We start from the raw sequence: 19,129 nt of genomic DNA, 5'->3' as shown, positions 1-19,129 counted from the left end.
CACATCAGTATTGATTTACTTGGTCATGTTTAGAAACCTTCTCCATGAGGGAGGCCAGGCGAGGAGTATGGACCTTGTCCACTCCAAATCCACTGCTCCCCATTTTTGACAGCTTGCAAATGCAGTTTAACTGTGAGGAGAGTCCTCACAGCCTGCTGAGCCATAGCCCTGGGGTATCACCTCTGTTCAGAGCATGACTCAAGTCCAGGAGCTTCTTGGAGTGCCCTTCCTCATGCACTCGCTGGCCCAAGGCAGCGACACCTTCACAGCACAGTTCTCATTGTCCAGGCTGGCTTTGTCTGAACGTCCCTTGTGCAGTTTGCATGGAGGAAATTCACCACGGACCTTCATCCGACCTGAAGCCACCCCACAATGAGGACAGGGAGTAGGACCACAAGAGCTGTTGGCTTTCACAACCGTACACATTAAATAAGAGACCAAAATATCTTGCTTGATGTTCTGCTCAGCACTAGCAACATTAGAGCCACCATCTTAAAGTAGTGGGACGTCTGAATTCAGCTTGAAATCACATTTAACCTGCTTTAAAAATGATAAAAGCAAACCCAATGTAAGCAGTAAGAGACTGAGGTTTTGCAACTTGGTTTCATCACTAACAATTACTTTGGTTCAGAACATTTCTATTGTAATGAACCCTCAAGACTGCTTTTACATACAGCAATTTGGAGAAGAAAGACCCATGGAGTGTGCTGAACATTAGGAATAGCTGCTGCTCCCTCCCGGGTTGGCTGGAGCAGGCGCTGTGGGTCCCTGCAGCAAAACCCACCCAAACACAGGCTCAGCCACCAGTCAGTAAATAATTTAATGAGGTTCCAGGTGAGACACACGCCAGCACCCGCCCAGCCCAGCCTCCACCATGGCCGAGCAGCACACACGAGCCAAACCACCCCCCCCAGCAGCATCCAAAGGCCATGGGAGCACCCAGATCTTCACAGAAGATACCGCTCAAGCCCGCTCAGACACCCTTCACACTTGCCCTGACACAAAAACTCACACAGCACCCGCCTCCAGCCTCCCAGGTACTCCTCAGCCACAGCATGCTCCAGGGACTGTGCACTTGGGGAGGGGAGGGCCCAGACCCACAATTACCAACACAGCAAGACACGGGATGGTGAGATGAAGGAAGGCTGCAGCAAAGCTCTGCTGCGTGTCCTGGAGAGGACTCGGGGGGGGTGAAGCCAGCTGTCAGAATGGAAGCCGCTTCAGCTGCTCGTATGTGATAAAAAACTGAAGGGAATGTCAAGGAATTCAGGCAGATGCACAAGGCAGCAGCCCCAGAGCCTCCTGGCATGACCAGGCTTATGGCAGAGCATCAGCACAGCGTGGAGCTGTGGAGCTGAGGAATAGGAGCTACTGGGAGAGAAAACTGACCCAGAAGCAAACTGGGCCAGGCTTGCCCAACCATGGAGAAAGGGATGGGGCTCTAGCCCCAGGTTTCCTTAAATGACACATACAATTTCAAAGGGCAAGAAGAGCTCATGCTGGTTCTGCAGCACCCATCTGGGAGCAGCAGAACGTTCCCAAGCTTTTCTCAAGAACAGAAGCTGATCCAGCAGCCACAGCATCTTCAGGAGCTCAGGCAAAGGGAGTCCTGAGCTGCACACTCATGAACACCCAGTCCAGAGGGAACCACTGTGCTGCTGCCCTCAAGTCCCTGCACTGGCCACAGCATCCGCAGTCACACCAGGGGCACTCTGGCATTTGAACCAGCAGCAGCCACCTCACAGCTTACATCTGTCAAAGGGGACAGGGAAGCCACCCTGGGATGCTACAAGGAAGACAACAAAGTGCCCCATTGGGGTGTTTGCTCTACATTCCCCTTGACAGCTCAGTTCTTCTCTCCCTGTCCACACCACAACCTCCCAGCAGCACGCTGAAGGATACAATGATGTTCCAGGGACCAAGCCGAAGCCAGTTGGGCCAGAAACCTTTGTAGAGTGCAAAGAAGCCCTCACTCTTCCATGTCTAGGAGGAGAAAAGAGACAGATGAGTTATGAAACACACCAGATCCATGCTCTGCCCATCTCCCTAATGCCACGTGGCATACAATGGGCCCTTACAAATGCTGCAGTAAGCAGACAACAGTGGGGATACTGTTGTGTCAGCATATGAACCTAACCAAACCACATCACTGACAGAGTTCTGTCCCAGGAGGTTGGGAGTAGGCTCAAAAGACCTCAGGGAGGTGACTCTGGGCCTGGTTTGTCCAAAGCGCTCACTACTGAGCACGTCCTGTCCCTGCCCAATCTAACTGCTGCCACCAGCGTGTGTGGCACTGGGAGCTGCCCAGGCTCCTGAGGACAGGATCTGCCCACCTCGGGCACCTCCGTACCTTCACCAGCCCATCCAGGGTGCCCTTATAGAGCTCTGTGTTGCCCACAATCGCCCGCTGGTTCATCATCCGCGTCCGCACAACGTCCACGGGGTTGGAGGCAATGGCACCAGCCAGCCCACAGGTGAAACTGGAACTGTAGACACAGCAGAACAGAGACAGGAACAGCTCCAAGCACACTGCTCTTGGCTCATGCAGGACAGCAGCACAGGAGAACAACTTTCATTGCATTTTATGACAGGCACTTTGCAATAGACATTGGCTGCACTACCTGTTCCCACCCAGGAAGCAGGCAGAGAACCTCAGGAGCCCAGAGAGACACTCCAGGGGAAGGGAAATGCTCAGCTTTGTCTTATGTAGACCCTTGTCAGAGCCCATTGCTGGTCTCCAGAGGGTAGACTGCAGCCCAGCAAGTGCCTCCGGGTGCCATCAAGGCAACACAGACCTGAAGGCGGCCTCTCAGCAGCACACATCCTGCTCACCACAGCAAACACTTCTTCAGGGTGGGGAAGGAAGGCCAAAGGCAGCAGCAAGAGGGAGCATGCAGCTGCAAGTCCCCTCCCTCTACATACGGTGCAGTGCTCATTACCTTCAGCCCATAGGAGGCAAACCTGACAGGAGCACTGCAGCACCTCAACTAAAGCGTCTGCCAGAAGAACAGGAAAATGTAGGTGGAACAAAGCCTCCGGGAGGTCTCTAACCCATCCCCTGCTCAGAGCAGGCTGACTTCAAACCTGGCTCAAGCTCAGGGCCTCATCAGCTTTGCAAGTCTCTCTTTACCTCATTGCTTTTAGAGCAACGCCTGCAAGCTGACAGCCCCGGTTCAGGTGAGGACCTCAGGCTAAAGCAGTTGTTTCAGGTGACTGATACACACAGTCACACATCTGCAGCTCCTGCCTTGCTCATACCAGGGCACACACATGGAGCAACAGCGTTTGTGGCTGACATCAGTGAGCTGACATCACCCTGACATTCCATGATTTCTGCCTGGCTCCTTCTCCAGGGAGGTTTCCCTGGGAATACCTGCTAATACTGAGCTGCTCCAGTCAACACAGCCGATCCCTCTGAAGCACCAAGCCTGCTCTCTGCAGCTCAGAGCACCGGCTCTAGGAACAGGTCTCAGCCCTAATCCCACCTTGCTCCTCTGCTTCCCACACCCCTGTCAAGCCTGAAGAGTGAAGCAGGAAATACTCACACGAAGTGGGCAAAGATGGTGTCACCCATCAGGCCCGACAGGATTAAGTGCTTCTTGGTGATGTCGTAGACTGGCAGCTCCACGCCAACCACAATGGCAGCTCTCTGAGCTGTTGGGACAACACCCTGCAGAGCACAAGCACCAGTACAGACAGAGCTGGAGGCTGCAGCTACTCTAACAAATCCCCCTTTCCTCTCAGGGACCTTTTGCTGCCCTGCCTCGCAGCTGGAGCTCTGAGGTCAAGCTTGCCATCTCCCAGCTTTACTCCAGAGCTCAGGGGGACTCCTTGCCTCTAGCTGCGTTACTGCAGGCAGATGAACTACTCGCTGCTGCCCTCCTCCCAGCCATGAGCATGCAGGAATCAGGCTAAAATCCACTCATCTTCCCCACCGAACAGCACCCACCCATTTTAACACCAGGAAACATCCTGCACCCCAAGGGGAGCAACTCTTTAAGGAGACAGGTGGGGCTCCAGCTCCTCCTTGCTACAGAACAGCTTTGTGAAAGCTTCTGACTTAGGAGATTTTCATGTATGAAGAGTTGCTGCCAGCAGGGCATTGATCTGGAACTGGCAAGACAATTACTGCAACAACTACAAGGCTTAGGCAAGAGGAACCAGCCACCTTCTATCTGAGAGCCAGCCCAGCAGCCCCTCACCAGGAACGAGATGTGCAAATGTCTATGAGCTTGCAGAACATGGAGAACATGGTGCCAGTGTGGAGTTGGGCCATTTCACAGGGACTAATGCCATCCAAGTAACCCAGAGACCCATGAGAAAGCTCCTGGTCACTGGGACTGGAGGAACCCTCCCTTGTGGCTGAGCTGTGTATGAGCCAGCGGGACAGGCACCTTTCTCACCACACAAACCCAAAGCTGCTGCAAGAAGTAAAAGTACTTCTCAGGTGTCTGGCTCCTGCTGTGCTAATGCAGTGCCTGACAGTCTCCTCCTGGGCTCCTGCCTAACCCAGCCCTGGCACAGCCAGCTCAAAACTCCCCACATGGTGATGCCAGAGCTTTTGAGCACAAACATCTCTGCCTCAGCGTGAGAGGAGACTGGAGAGAGGAGACAGTGGTTGTCCCACACCAGAGAGCAGCATGACTAGCTTGATCACTGGAATCCACCTCAAGACTGATCTGTCTCTGCACCGTGTCCTGTCTGCAGCAAACATCAGCAACATCGAGGGTCTCAGATTTTTTCCAGTCTCTCTTCCCCTCTCTGGTGTCTGTGTCTAGAGAGGAGAAATAATCTCAAAGTAAATACTGAGTCAACCCTGGCAGCTGACTGATTCCTCCTCCCCTTCCCACACAGGTACCTTCTGTAAAGGACTTCAGGGACAGTAAGAGGGAGAAATTTGACTGCTGCCTGTACCTGAAACTTCACAGACACATTTCAGCCCTGGAAACCAGGTCTGCCTGGCCCAGCACTGAAGCTGCTGTGGCACAGGCCCCATCCCCACCACAGCTCTGCTTCTGCTTGTAACTCTGCTACTCCCCTTGGTTCATAGTTCTCCTTGACAGCTGCACCCAAGAGTAGTGAGCTGAGGAAGCTGCTAGTTCTGATACTAGTGGAGGGGGTTCCACAGCCAGCACTCACCCTCCAGAGGCCTCGGGTACCCTCCTGCTGGTAGATGTCAATGAAGCTGCCAATCATGCCCCCCTGGAATAAACTGCCTTGAGCCTGCATTCGGATCTGAAAGAAACATGAGATACACCAGCTCAGTGATGGGAAGAACAGCTCGGAGCAGACACCACTCCCCACATGTGCCCTCCCTGCAGGGCACGGGAACAGCAACAGCCTCCACCTCATCACCATTCTTAAGTCTGTTTATTGCTTCTGCCCCCATCAATAAGGCCCCAGATAAGCAGAGCTGCTGCCAGCAGACAGCACCTCCCTGCACCGGAGAGCAGCACCTTCCACATGTCAAACCAGAACCCAGCAGGAGTTCTCTCCAGACACGTTCCTACCTTTAGCACATCTGTCGGGTTGGCAAGCGCAGAGGAGATCACCCCTGAAACCACCCCACAGATGACATTGATCAGCAACGTTTCATCTGCAACCAAGAAAAGAAAGTCAGATCCTGAAGAGCTGAAGGGAAGGTGCATGGATTGCATTGAGCAAGCAAGAAACTGGGAACAGCAGAGGAGCTCAGCTCACAAATCACACGGTAAAGGTGCACAAGCAGAGGCTGGCCAGTGCCACCAGCTCACAGCAGATCTGTCCCCACGCCTGGCAGAGTTGGAAAGAGCAGCTGGAACACTCAGCAACACGCTCAGGGAGAAGCGGGTCTTACTGGTGGATCCAGCTCATCAGACAAAGAACAGTCTGAGGGACATGGACGTTTTGGACAATTATCTGAGATGCAGCGATGGCATCATGATGGATTCAAGCCAAGGCAGAGGGAGACAGAGAGGGGCAGCCCAATGCTTCTCAAGGCAACCTGATGCCAATTGGTTTATCTGGGGCCCTAGTTGGCCACGCTCAGACTATGCAGTCACCTCAAGAGAACCGAGAGCAGGCACCCAGGCAGAGAGTTAGAAGTGATTAGTTCCAGGGGGAACAATCCAAGACTTCCAGGCCCAGTATTAGGGTGTTGGTTATGTTGAGAAAAGGCACAACCCTTTGCTGGTACTGACCACTGCACTTCCCAGAGGAGACCAGGCCACTGTCTGCCCCAGGCCTGCAGGGAGACAAACATTCAGAGAAGGGTACTCACAGGTGGAGCCCTGCCACAGGCAGCGAGGAGGCACATGGTGCTGCACAGGCACAGCACCATGCACAGGGGAGGCAGCAGTGCAGAGCAGTGGGCTCCTGGTCCTCACTGTGCTGCCGACCGGCCCGAGCACCCCTTCCTGGGCTGGAATGGTGTGACAGGGGAATTACAGACCAGTCAGTCTCACCCCTGTGCCTGGCAAAATCTTGGAGCAGATTCTCCTGGAAGGCATGCTAAGGCACATGAAAAACAACAAGGTGCTTGCTGACAGCCAGCATGGCTTCACTAAGGGGAAATCCTGCCTGACCAATTTGGTGGCCTTCTATGATGGGGCTATGGAACTGATACACAGCGGTAGAGCAGTTGGTGTCATCTACCTGGACTTGTGTAAAGCGTTCGACACTGTCCCACATGACATCCTTGTCTCTAAATTGGATAGACATCTATTTGATGGATGGACCACTCAGTGGATAAAGAACTGGCTGGAGGGACGCGCACAAAGAGTTGTGGTCAATGGCTCAATGTCCGGCTGGAGACCAGTTACGAGTGGTGTCCCTCAGGGATTGGTGTTGGGACCGGTCTTGTTCAACACCTTTGTTGGTGACATGGACAGTGGGATTGATGCACCCTCAGCAAGTTTGCCGATGACACCAAGCTGTGTGGTTGGGTTGATGCGCTGGAGGGAAGGAATGCCATCCAGAGGGACCTTGACACGCTTGTGAGGTGGCCTGATGCCAACCTCATGAAGTTTAACCATGCCAAGTGCAAGGTCCTACACCTGGGTCGGAGCAATCCCAGGCACAGCTACAGTGGGCAGAGAAGAGATTCAGAGCAGCCCTGCAGAGAAGGACTTGGGGGTGCTGGTTGATGAGAAAATGAACATGAGCCGGCTTCAGTGTGCGCTTGCAGCCCAGAAAGCAACCGTATCCTGGGCTGCATCAAAAGCAGTGTGACCAGCAGGTCAAAGGAGGTGATCCTGCCCCTCTGCTCTGCTCTCGTGAGACCTCACTTGGAGTATTGTGTGCAGTTCTGGTGTCCTCAACATAAAAAAAGACATGGAACTGTTGGAACAAGTCCAGAGGAGGCCACGAGAATGATCAGGGGACTGGAGCACCTCCCATATGAAGATAGGCTGAGAAAGTTGGGGCTGTTCAGCCTGGAGAAGAGAAGGCTGCGTGGAGACCTCAGAGCAGCCTTCCAGTATCTGAAGGGGGCCTATAGGGATGCTGGGGATGGACTCTTCATTAGGGACTGTAGTGATAGGACAAGGGGTAATGGGTTAAAACTTAAACAGGGGAAGTTTAGATTGGATATAAGGAAGACATTATTTACTGTTAGGGTGGTGAGGCACTGGAATGGGTTGCCCATTCAAGGCCAGGCTGGACAGAGCCTTGGGTGCCATGGTTTAGTGGGAGGTGTTCCTGCCCATGGCAGGGGCATTGGAACTGGATGATCTTAAGGTCCTTTCCAACCCTAACTATTCTATGATTCTATGAGAGCATTCACCCATGTCACACCAGGGATTAAAAGTGCACATGCACATCGTGATGCTCCTTCAGTGAACATGTACCAGGCTCCTGCTGCTCTGCTCTTGGTGGGAGCCAACACCCCATTCCCAGAGGTGAACAGGTCAGGAGCATTGGCTGTATCCCAGCTGGAGCCATGGCTACAGAGCCGGACAGTACAACTTCTGTCTGGATGTGCCACATTCAGGCACATGGGCTCAAAGGCTCCAGCAGGAAAATCGCAGGGACTGGCTGCTGGAGCTTTCAACCCACGTAACAACCTGATGTACAGATGGCTGTATGCCTTCCCCGAAACTAAACCTAAAAGAGATGAGCCTGGGACCATAATACCTTTGGGTTTGGCTTTGCAAAGCAGGGGCAAGGAAAGAGCTGGGGGGAAGGGGAGGGGGCAGGGAGGGGGCTGGCTGGGGCTGCAGGCAGCACCAAGCACACCCCGATTCCTGCCTGTGTGGAAGCCCATCCTGGCTATTACCCCACAAACACAACCACAGCACACAGTGACAACACAGTAGCAACAATTCTGTTCCTGTGGGAACCATAGCTAGGAAGGGCAGAGAAAGGAATGAGGAAAACTCGACTGCACAGAGAGTACAAGACCTCGCAGGGCACCCTGGTGAGGCCGAAGGTGCCACGCTCACCCACACCAACCTTCCATGCGATCCACAAAGAGCCGCTTCAAGCTCTGGTAGATGCCGATCTTTATGGTGCCGTAGGATGCCTGTCTTAGCAGGGCAGGGGCGATCCTGGGGGCACAGACAACACACTGAGCCCTGCCATGGGCTGGTTCTCCCTGCGGGCCCAGCACGGAGCACTCCCCATCACCACCAAGGGGCACAGCCTAGGCCAGGCACAGCCTTGCCCCGGGTCAAACACCACCCCCCCCCAAGCAGCGCAGCAGGCCAGGGAACACAGGATAACTCTGGCTGGCCTGGAAGCACCTCAGATGCCTCCCTCCTCCCACACCTACAGCACGGGAGCCCAGCACCCACGGGAGCCTTGGCCTTGGCCTACAATTCCCTATTCTGTATCTCGGGGATACCGGGAGTCTCCAGGATGCACAGCAGCACCGCTGCATGGCCTTGGGATGGGCAGCGGGGACCCAAACCGGGATGAAAGGGGATTCCCGAAGTGGGATGGGGGGGCCGGGGCAGGCGGGGGTCCCGGAGCGGGAGAGGCAGAACAGGCACAGGGTTGGGCCGGGATGGACCCGGACCGGGCGGGATTCCCGGGTCCGGAAGGACGTTCCCCGGGCGGGTGCGGGCTTCCCGGTCCGGCGGCTCCTGCTCCCCGGTGCTTACCCTGAGTAGAGAGCGCGGCCGCCCTCCTCCCGGCAGATGCGGAAGAGGGCGTGGAACATGCCGCGGTACCGGACCTCGCGGAACCGCGCATCGGCGCTCTGGCCCTGCACCTGCAGGCGCGTCTTGGTGAGGTCCACAGGGAACGTGCCTGCGGGGACAGCGCCTGTCAGCGGCCGCCGCCCCCCCGCCCGCCCGCTCCGGCCCTCCCCGGCCCGGCCCCCGCCTCACCGAACTCGGCCACGATAGAGGCGAGCCCGCCGTACACGAAGGGTTTCCAGCTCAGCGCGGACATGGCATGGCGGAGCGCGGCGGCGCGGGCGGAGCGCGGGGCCACCGGATCCGGAAGCGCGGGCGGCGCTAAGCTCCATCCGCTCCGCTCCGCTCCGCTCCCCCGGCGCGCAGCCATGCGGTGGGAGCGGTTATTTCTGGTACCAACGAATTGCGGGTACAAACCCCCCCGCTGCGAAGCCAGGCTGAGAGAGCTGGGCTGGGGCAGCCTGGAGAAGGCTCCTGAAGGGGAGACCTTAGAGCAGCTCCAGTGCCTAAAGGGGCTGCAGGGAACCTGGAGAGGGGCTTGGGACAAGGGCCTGTAGGGACAGGCCAAGGGGAATGGCTTGAACCTGCCCGAGGGGAGACTGAGCTGAGCTCTTAGGCAGAAGCTCTTCCCTGTGAGGGTGCTGAGGCGCTGGCACAGGGTGCCCAGAGAAGCTGTGGCTGCCCCATCCCTGGCAGTGCTCAAGGCCAGGTTGGACACAGGGGCTTGGAGCAAGCTGCTCCAGTGGAAGGGGTCCCTACCTGTGGCAGGGGTTGGAACTGGAGGAGCTTTAAGGTCCCTTTAACCCAAAGCACACTGATTTTATGCACATCCCCCCATCACTGCACACCATGTCAGCATCTCCCACCCATGACACCAGGAAACAAATGCTGTTTCAAGGTGACCGCTGAGTTAACAGGTAGCATTTTAATAAAAGTCATTTAAACCAAAATGCAAACCAACAGTAAACAGCTCCACTGCAGCAGTGCAGCCCTGGGGATGCAGCACAGGATCCAGGCATGGTGCTGGGCAATGCTGGACCCAGTCCTGGCATATGAGGCCAACAAGGTACCAGCCAGTCTCTACCAGCAGTGCACAAGGGGGACACCCCTATGGACCCAGGTATTTTGGGAATGGGAGGATGATGCTGCTCCCAGTGACCACCTCCACAACGCAGTGCAGCATCCTGATGAGAGTCTATGGCTGCAGGAAGGGCCAGAGACAGCAACTAAGGAATGTCCTGGTCCACACCAGTGGTGAGGAGAGCCCTGGCCAGGAGGGAACAGGGACCCAAGTAGAAGTGGATGGAGGTCCCTGGGGAGGCTCCAAGCAGGTTCTGGGGTGTCAGCAGCGGCTGGAGCCCCTGGTGGAGCTGCGCTCCCGGTGCCAGAGCTCCCGGGGGCTGCGCTCCCGGGCCCGGCCACCCTCGGGACACTCTCCTCGGCGGCTGCTGAAACACTCACCCCTCCTGCCGGCCTCCTCCCGCCTGCCTTCCCACAACCCGCCTTGGCCCCGCTGCTCCTGGCAGCTCCTCTCCCCTCTCCTCTCCAGGGGCCTCTGGTGCCTCCGCTCCTCCTCTTCCCGCTGTGTCCTGCTTGCAGGCTTCCTCTCGGAGCCCCTCCCGGGCTGCTGGCTCCCGCTGGCGTAGCGCTCGTAGGCCGGGTCCTCCTTCTCCTTCTTAATCTTGATCCTGGGAGGTGCCTCCTCCACGGACACCGCTCTCTTCCCAGGCTGGGAGCTCACCTGCGGCCGCTCCTCTCTACTCCTCTCTGCAATACACGGTTTGTGTCTGGGATGGACAGTCCCACAGGCACCACCCTGACTCTTCAGCTCCCTCCCATTTAAGCTCTCCCCCTCCAAGCTATACATTCCACTTCCAACCTTAATGCTTCTCTCCTCCAGCCTCAGCCATCCTAATTCCTTCTTTAGTGCTCACCAGGTTGTGTCCTTGCTGTAATCACAGGTGCATGCTGCCCAATAGTCATTAGCAAGCCACATTAAGCAGCTCCTTCTACAAGTCCCTGCTTCTGGCACCCTGCTTGCCCCAGCTAGGGTAACTTTTCCAAGATCTCTGCTGCATGGATCAAAAATAAACCCAACAGCTGCTAAAAATCCATCACTGCAGCTGCATAGGCTGGTCCTTCACATTTGTCCAAGTCACTGTGGATGTACTCTACATCTCACAACAAATCCTGATGCAGCCCCTAAGAACAGGAGGTATTCAGGCGCTCAGTTGGATTTACCTTGTGCTGCATTTTTAGGTGCACTTGGGGCTAGAAAGAACCTTCAAAGTCCACCCAGTCCACAATCCCCCTGCCTTTGACTTCAGCTTCTAGCCACAGAAGCTTCTCCAGATCTGCTGCTTTATGTTCTGTTCAATTTGGTTGTCTCACACAGGCCACAATGGCCATCCCATACACCTGCAGCACTCCAGTCATACAGCAACAGCATCCAGATGTGAAGTGGTGCTCTTCCTAAGCCTTCCCTCTCCATGCTTCCCAAAGCACAGCTCCCCCCTGCTCTTTTTAAGAGTCCACCCACCCTCGGTGCTTCCCTGAGGAAAGAGCCCTCTCAAGGCCAAGGGCTCTGTGCAGAGGCTCTCACTGGGGGTCAGGGCTGCAGGAGCAAACCTCACCTTTTGGCTTTTTTACAGGCACATCATCATCTTCTGACAGGGAATCAGAGGATGTATGAGGTGGCGTTTTAACTCCACAACCCTTTGCATGGAGGGTTTTTGTAACATCGTCCAAGTCATCAGAGTCCTGGGGAGGCCGATAGTTGGCCACATGGTCCACTCGAATTGTCCTTCCTTTGATCTACAAGGGGAGTCCTGCTGTTAGCGAGGGCACAGCCCAGCTCCCCACATGCTGTGGGTGGCCAGGGCTTCTGGCTGATGTGAGGCAGCATTATAGGAGCCACATGAGGGTGACAGACAGACAGACAGACCTGCCTCCCAGGCTGCTCCCTCACCTTGATCCCATTGAAGTTATCAACAGCTAGTATGGTGCTCCTCTGGTCCTCATAGCACAGAAAGCAGAAACCTTTGGACTTTCCGGTCTTCTTGTCCCTCACCAGGTTGATGTTGACGACCTCCCCGTACCTGCAACACACTCCTGAGCACCCGAGGCAGCGGCAGGGGCGCGGCGGGCCTGGGGGCTGCGGCACTTACTGCGAGAACACGCAGATGACATCGCCCTCTGTCAGCTCGTAGTGCAGCCCGCCTGCGGGGAGAGACAGGCAAGGAGGAACGGGGCACGGGCACTGCGTAGGCGCTGCCCCGGACCCCCCAGCCCCGGCCCTCCCCGGCCGTACCGATGAAGATCCAGGCGCTGTCCTTGTACTCCGCGTGCCACGAGACCGCCTCCTGCACGCCCAGCTCCGCCTCCCGCGCGTTTAGCTCGTTGATCAGCTTCACCTTCGTCAGGGGGCTGGAGGCGGGGGGGCACATTCAGCTCCAGCACGGGGACCGGGACGGGGACCGGGACCGGGCCGCGCACCTTTCCCCCCCCCCTTCCTCCGCGCCCCGCACACCTACTTCATGGCAGCGGCGCCGCACACTGCGCATGCGCGCAGAGCCGAGCCGGAGCCGAGCGCAGCTGAACCAGGCCCGAGCGAAGCCGAGCACAGCCGAGCCGGGCCCGAGCGCTGCCGAGCCGCGCAAAGCAAGACCCAGAGCTGTCTGGAGCCTCAGAGACTTTATTGGGATGAAAGGGGACCGGGGCCGGGGCCGTGCCGCCGGTCCCGCTCAGCACGGGCAGGAGGTTTTACTGCTGGTGGTGTGCGCTGGCTCCAGCCTGCGGGCCTGGCCCGACCAGCCCTCCAGGTCCCGGCAGGGCGGCGAGCGCTGCGCCTTCAGCCGGCAGGCCAGGCACATGAAGATCGCATCCACGTTCTGGCTCTCCTTAGGGTCCTTGGCCGAGGTCTCAAACAAAAGCATATTGTGAGCATCGGCGAATTTGAGGGCCATGCTGGATGGCACTTGGATCAGGTCTTTCAAGTCACACTTGTTGCCAACGAGCACCCTAGGGACAGTGGGGGACACCGCATGCCCGTTGCACTCCTCAATCCATGTCTTGAGGTTGGTGAAGGAGGACATCTTCGTGACATCGTAAACAAAGACGACAGCATGCACGTTGCGGTAGTAGTGCTCCACCATGCTCTTCCGAAACCTCTCCTGGCCAGCTGTGTCCCACACTTGCACCTGGGAAGCAAAGCAGAAGAGAAGGAAGGCTGCAGGAGCACTGCGTGTCGCCCTCAGGCAGGCTGCTCACCAGGCTCCCTGCAGGAAGATGTGGGATTGCTTGCCACCAGCCCTTCCAACCACAGCACCTCAGCCTGAGGAAGTGCAGGCAATGAGTCTTGCAGGGAGAGGCAGTTTCTTACTACATGAACCAGGATCAGTGGATGAGTTACACAAGCTTTTGTCCTACACTGGCAGTGCCCAAGGCTGTATGTGACAGGGAACATGCTTACGTAATTCCACCAAGCAAGCACAGCTCATGTAAGAGAGAGATCCCTCAGCACTTCCATTTACAAGGTCCTGTAGGGACAGGCCAAGGGGAATGGCTTGAACCTGCCAGAGGGGAGACTGAGCTGAGCTCTTAGGCAGAAGCTCTTCCCTGTGAGGGTGCTGAGGCGCTGGCACAGGGTGCCCAGAGAAGCTGTGGCTGCCCCATCCCTGGCAGTGTTCAAGGCTGGGTTGGACACAGGGGCTTGGAGTAAGCTGCTCCAGTGGAAGGTGTCCCTGCCCATGACAGGGGTTGGAGCTGGAAGAGCTTTAAGGTCCGTCCCAGCCCAAACCAGTCTGGGATTCTATGATTCAGGAAGCACTGCTCCCTGCCTCTCAGCCTTTCCCCGATACACCTGGCCATCGTCCCCGCCACAGAAAAATTGCACAAAGTACTTCTCACCTCACAAACATTCTTGTGCCAAATCAGGACATTCTTCCACCTAACCTTACGCCATTAAAGAGAACCCCAACAATTACACTGAGGTCTGTACAGAGGAGTTAGGGCAAAGATGAGGATGGGGAACCACCTTTTGTGTGAGACCAGCAGGACGGCATGAGCTCTGCATGGCTAAGAGGAGAGATGGTCATGCTGCTGTCTAGAGGAACCTCAACAGCCTGGAGAAATGCACTAACAGCACCCTCAAGAAGTTCAACAGAGGAGTGCCAAGTCCTGTCCTGGGGAAGAACAACTCCAGGCCCCAGGACATGCTGGGGAGCACCCAGCTTGGAAGTGGCATTGCAGGACAGGACTTGGGGGTCCTGCTGGACACCAGGTTGGACGTGAGCCAGCAGCGTGCCTGAGCAATGAAGGCAGTGAGTGGTACCCTTGGCTGAACTACACAAAGCATCAACAGCAGGTGAAGGATGCGCCTCCAGGTTGGATGAGGCTTGGAGCAATCTGGTCTAGTGGAAGGTGTACCTGCCCGTGGCTGGAGCTGGATGAACTTTAAGGCCCCTGCCAACCAAACCAGGCTGGGATTCCATGAATTCAGCCTATTCTAATGCTGCTGAGATGACACCCTCCCTGTGCTCGCCAAGAGCCGCCTTCAGCATTAATACCGCAGCTGCGGAGCCCACTGCACCCAGCTCCTGCATGCTCCTGGCCTGGCAGCCCACAGCCATCTGCTCCTGAAACCACACTGGTTTCTGCACAGCTCATCCTCGGCCCCATCTCTCCCGTGGCAGAACTCCTCTCAGGGCACTCTGGGGCCGGAGGGCAAGACGGCCGCGGTGCACCCTGAGCCATCGTCTTGAGCTGCCAGCTCAAGCAAACCCCACAGGCAGTGACAAGGCAACAGAGATGGGCTCGGAAAGCATCTCTGCAGCACGGGGAGGAGAAACCATCCCTGCTCCACTCCCTCGAGCTTGGCTGGGGATGGAAAAGGTTCAGAACCTAGGACAGGGACCAGGACAAGGGATAGGGCAAGTGATGGGGAAGGGGACGGGGTAGGGACCGGCCGGCGCTGCCCTGCCCACCTTGATGCGCTCCCCCTCGATCTCCACCGTCTTCTCGCGGAAGTCCACACCGATGGTGGCCTCGGTCTGCCCGGGGAAGGTGCCCCCGCAGAACCGGAAGGTCAGGCACGTCTTGCCCACGTTCGAGTCTCCGATCACAATGATCTTGAAGATGCGGGTCTGCACGTACGGCTCCAGAGAGGAGTCGGGGCCCGGCGGCCGCCCGCCGACCCCCGCCGCCATCCCGCGCCTCCGCTTCACCGTCTCATGGGGCCGCGCCGCCCTACGCACCGGCTGCGGAACAGCTCGGCCCCACGCACTGGCACGGCACGGTGCCGCCCCGCCCCGCCCCACGCAGCGGCTACGGCAAAGCACGACCCCACGCACCGGCTACGGCACCGGCAAGGCCCCTCCCCTCCCCGCGTACCGGGCACGGCACAGCACGGCACCGCCCCCCACACCATGTACGGCACATCGCCGTCCCGCCCCCTCGTACCGTGTATGGCAGGGCTCCACCCCCCATGCCATATCTGGCACACCACAACCCCGCCAGGCCCGGGGCCGGGCCGCGCCGCGCCGGTGTTCGCTCCCGGGCGGCCCTCCTCTAGCCCTGAGCTGCTCACACTACCGATCACCCGCCCTCCCGTGGCGGGCAGAGGCCTGAGCCGGCCGCCTGGGCAGCGCAGCACAGCCCTGGTTTCCCCTCACCCGCTTCATACCCCTCCAAGAGATGGGAGGAACGTGCTCTTAAGGAAGACAACGTTCTCCAGAATTCCCGGAGGCTTTTATTTGCAGGAGCTCTGTGCCAGGGACTACGGCCTCTCGGTTTCTCTCTGATGCTCCCTTGACTTCTCTAGTCTGTGAAATAAGACACCAGTATCGGGTCCAAGCTGCCTCCCCTCAAAGGGACATGGCTTCCCACTGTAGCGAGGTAGAAACGTCAAACTGGAGAGAGCTCTCTCTTGTGGCTCAACAGCCAGCCTGGACAGCAGCTTGTCCGCAGTGTGTGGGATCACAGGCTGCAGCAGAGTCCCAAAGATGCGCAGGCATTCCAGAGTGACGTGGATGATGGTGTCAAGCCAGAGCTGCTCAGCAGGGTCTTTCCGGTCAAGTTTCCACGGCCTGTGCCTCTGGAAGAAACTGTTGGTCTGCCTTACACACAGGGTGATACATTCTAAAGCCTTGTAGATCTGGAAACTCTCAAAGTAACCAGCCACCTGCAGAGGCAGAGAAGCCACGGATGTCAGGAGCGCATAGTCTTCAGCAGAAACTCTACCTGTGCCTGTTGCCTCCCTGGAATCCGAGACCTTTGGAAAACAAGACTCTGAGAAACAAGGGTAGGTGTTGCTGGGGTTAATGCTGAGGGCTGTGGACCGATTCAGAAGCCCCCCAAGTGCATCTGCCAGTTCTGAGTTCACCACCTTAAGTACCTTCTCATGGTAGTAGTCACAGTCCCGCTCAGGCACGCCCTGCCTTAGCAGGAAGTACCGAAACCCATCCACAGTGTACTGTTCCATACAGGAGAATGGGTCAACCACGTTGCCCAGGCTTTTGGACATCTTCTGCCCGCGGACAGTCCAGTGGGAGTGCACAAGGATCTGCTCAGGGGGCTGCAGCCCCACTGCCATCAGCAGAGCTGGCCAGTAAACAGCGTGGAACTTGAGAATGTCCTTGCCCACAATGTGGTGTGCCGCTGGCCACCACTCCCCATGTGCTGTGGGGTAGCCCACCACGCTCAGGTAGTTCACCAGGGCATCTACCCACACGTAAATAGTTTGTGTTGGGTCACCAGGGACAGGGATACCCCACTGCAGCCGGCTGCTCTCCCGAGAGACCGACAAGTCCGGCAAGTCCTCTTCCAACCAGCGCAGCACGCGCTGGTAGAAAGGGTCGGGGGAGATGGCGTGTGGGTTCTCCCGGAGCCACTTCCACAGAGGATCCCGGAACGCTGACAGCCTGAACATGTAATTCTCCTCTTTGGTCCAGTGCACCTGGGAAGGCAGGAGCAGAAAGAATGACAGTGGAAACGTGCCACAAACAGCTTCCCAATTTGCAGGCAGCGTTCTCAGCAAGCGGCTGTCCCACGTTCCCTCTGCCTTCGGGTGTGCTCCCCAGTACACGTGAACCCCCAGCAGCTTTCTATGACCAGCAAGAACCTGCTCTCCCCAGACACCCCCTGAGGCCTCAGGCACTTGGGATGGCTCAGCAGCAACTTTTGAAGGTGCTCATGCCCCCAGGGAAGGAATACCTGCATACCTTCCTGCCTGCCAGGAAGGTATTCTGCTTTCATTAGGCAAGAATTACAAGCATAGTTATGCAATAAAAATCATGAGAAGGCAACATAACATAGTTAATTACTGCTCAGGAACACCCCTGGCACATGCTTTGCCCTTCTCTTGAGCGCTACTTTCCTCTTTTCCCCCAGTTTAAGCATTTGTGCATCTCAGCTGCTAACTTTGTTAGCCTCTCATCGTGTTACAGAACTGACCACTCCTCTCACACCACCCTGCAAGACCTTCTCTCCCCCATCCACACTGTTTCTCTTGGACAGTTTGCCAGGCAGCTAAGGCAGGTAACGGTTCTCAATTTGCCTCTGAAGCCTGCTGACTCTATTTTAGATATAAAGAATGACTTATTGGGCTGAAAACTTATCCCTTTCATAACTACATTAGGTGCTACACACCCCTTTCTGTGTGAACCAATACTCCTGTGCCCCGGTCTCGTACAAATATCACAGGAGCATAACCTCTGCCTACCTCTGAAACACAATTATCTGCAACTGCTGGATTAAAACATGTAAGTCCTGACACCCCAGAAAATGCAGTGGCAGAGACTCTAGGTAAGGCACCACACTCCTGGCTGCATCACTGCGCAATCATCAGGCCAGAGCACAGGCCTGTAGTGTTACAATGGTTTACGGAGGGCTGAAACCCACATAACAACACTGACACAAGCTGTCTAGAAGCCAAATGGCAAAGCAGGTGTGACCCCCCCCCCGAACACCTTCACCCTTCTGCACAGCAAACTTCTCCCATCACCACCTTCAAGCCCCGTGTCCAGGCCAGCAGACTGCAGAGCCAGCCCCAGCTGAATCCTTCCCATGGCTGAAATGTGGGGTCTTGGCAGTGCTTCCCTGCTCACCACACACCACTACAGACACAGAGGAGATGTTCCGCGAGATACGGGCAAGCCTCGGCTGATGCGAAGCACAAAAGGCCGCAGGAAGCATTAAACACCCCCAGATTTGGCCACAGCAAAGCACCACGGACACAGCGTCCGTGGGCGCGGGACGGCGCCGGTACCTGGTGGCCGCTCTCCAGCGACACCTTGCAGGGGCGCCCCTGCGCGTCCCTGCTCTCGGCCAGCTGGCTCTCGGGCAGGAAGCACTCCTCGGGGGTGCAGTACCAGCCCTCGTAGGACCCTTTGTAGAGGGCGCCGCCGTCCCGGAGGGCTCCCCAAAAGCGCTGCACAGCTCGCTGGTGCCGGGGCTGGCTGGTGCGGGTGAAGTCGGTGAAGGAGACGCCGGCCTGGGCCAAGGCCTGGCGGAAGAGGCCCGAGACGCGCTCGCAGAGCTCCAGGGGTGATGTTCCTGCGGCGGCCGCAGCCTGCTGGATCTTCAGCCCGTGCTCGTCGGTCCCTGCAACGGCAGTGAGCGGGGTGCTGCAGAGCGGGAGCGGGAGCAACCACCCCTCACGGGCCTGGGGACACGGGGAAAGGGAATAGCCCCGTGGGAGGCGGGTCAGTCCCGGGCACGGGGCAGCCGCGGCGCCCGGCGGGCGCACACTCACCCGTGGAGAGGCGGCTCGGGCCGGCGCCGCGGAGGCCGCGGTGTCGATGCAGTGCGTCGGCGAGCAGTGCGGAGTAGAGGTGCCCGATGTGCGGCGGCCCGTTAACGTAGAAGATGGGAGTGGAGAGCAGGAGGCGGCGGCCGGGCCCGGTGCAGGCGGCGCGGCGGGGCGGCCGCGGGAGGCAGCGGCAGGGCGGGCGCAGCATGGCGGCGCCACCAACGAGACGGCGGTGCAGAGGGGCCACTCGGAAGGGCCGGCGGAG

At 57.4% G+C, this 19,129-nt stretch overlaps 4 protein-coding genes across 4 annotated transcripts; all 4 read right to left on the bottom strand.

Moving 5' to 3' along the window:
- Positions 1–9,445, bottom strand: SLC25A14 (solute carrier family 25 member 14). The gene is made up of 9 exons (XM_061368988.1): positions 9,309–9,445; positions 9,081–9,228; positions 8,431–8,525; positions 5,511–5,596; positions 5,140–5,235; positions 3,546–3,670; positions 2,351–2,486; positions 1,903–1,983; positions 1–1,245 (listed from the first exon to the last, which is right to left on the bottom strand). Exons 1-9 carry the CDS (start codon positions 9,370–9,372, stop codon positions 1,204–1,206), a joined length of 873 nt encoding a protein of 290 aa, XP_061224972.1. The 5' UTR covers positions 9,373–9,445; the 3' UTR covers positions 1–1,203.
- A 577-nt stretch (positions 9,446–10,022) lies between these two features.
- On the bottom strand, positions 10,023–12,579 carry RBMX2 (RNA binding motif protein X-linked 2). The gene is made up of 5 exons (XM_061368941.1): positions 12,427–12,579; positions 12,284–12,335; positions 12,085–12,214; positions 11,750–11,930; positions 10,023–10,883 (listed from the first exon to the last, which is right to left on the bottom strand). Exons 1-5 carry the CDS (start codon positions 12,560–12,562, stop codon positions 10,459–10,461), a joined length of 924 nt encoding a protein of 307 aa, XP_061224925.1. The 5' UTR covers positions 12,563–12,579; the 3' UTR covers positions 10,023–10,458.
- A 215-nt stretch (positions 12,580–12,794) lies between these two features.
- On the bottom strand, positions 12,795–15,406 carry RAB33A (RAB33A, member RAS oncogene family). The gene is made up of 2 exons (XM_061368989.1): positions 15,101–15,406; positions 12,795–13,315 (listed from the first exon to the last, which is right to left on the bottom strand). Exons 1-2 carry the CDS (start codon positions 15,320–15,322, stop codon positions 12,860–12,862), a joined length of 678 nt encoding a protein of 225 aa, XP_061224973.1. The 5' UTR covers positions 15,323–15,406; the 3' UTR covers positions 12,795–12,859.
- Positions 15,407–15,826: 420 nt separating this feature from the next.
- MARS2 (methionyl-tRNA synthetase 2, mitochondrial) lies at positions 15,827–19,090 on the bottom strand. Its single transcript, XM_061368985.1, has 3 exons — positions 18,868–19,090; positions 18,382–18,716; positions 15,827–17,070 (listed from the first exon to the last, which is right to left on the bottom strand). The coding sequence occupies exons 1-3, from the start codon at positions 19,070–19,072 to the stop codon at positions 15,892–15,894; spliced, it is 1,719 nt and encodes a 572-aa protein (XP_061224969.1). The 5' UTR covers positions 19,073–19,090; the 3' UTR covers positions 15,827–15,891.
- Between the last annotated feature and the right edge of the window lie 39 nt (positions 19,091–19,129).

The sequence above is a fragment of the Neopsephotus bourkii genome, unplaced genomic scaffold, assembly GCF_033783945.1.
Source record: "Neopsephotus bourkii isolate Nb327-2 ecotype Australia unplaced genomic scaffold, CSIRO-AGI_Nbou_v1 NB_1468, whole genome shotgun sequence".
In the NCBI taxonomy this organism is placed as follows: Eukaryota; Metazoa; Chordata; class Aves; order Psittaciformes; family Psittacidae; genus Neopsephotus; species Neopsephotus bourkii.
Note: the sequence above shows the minus strand (reverse complement) of the source record. Positions and strands in the feature narration are given on the sequence as shown.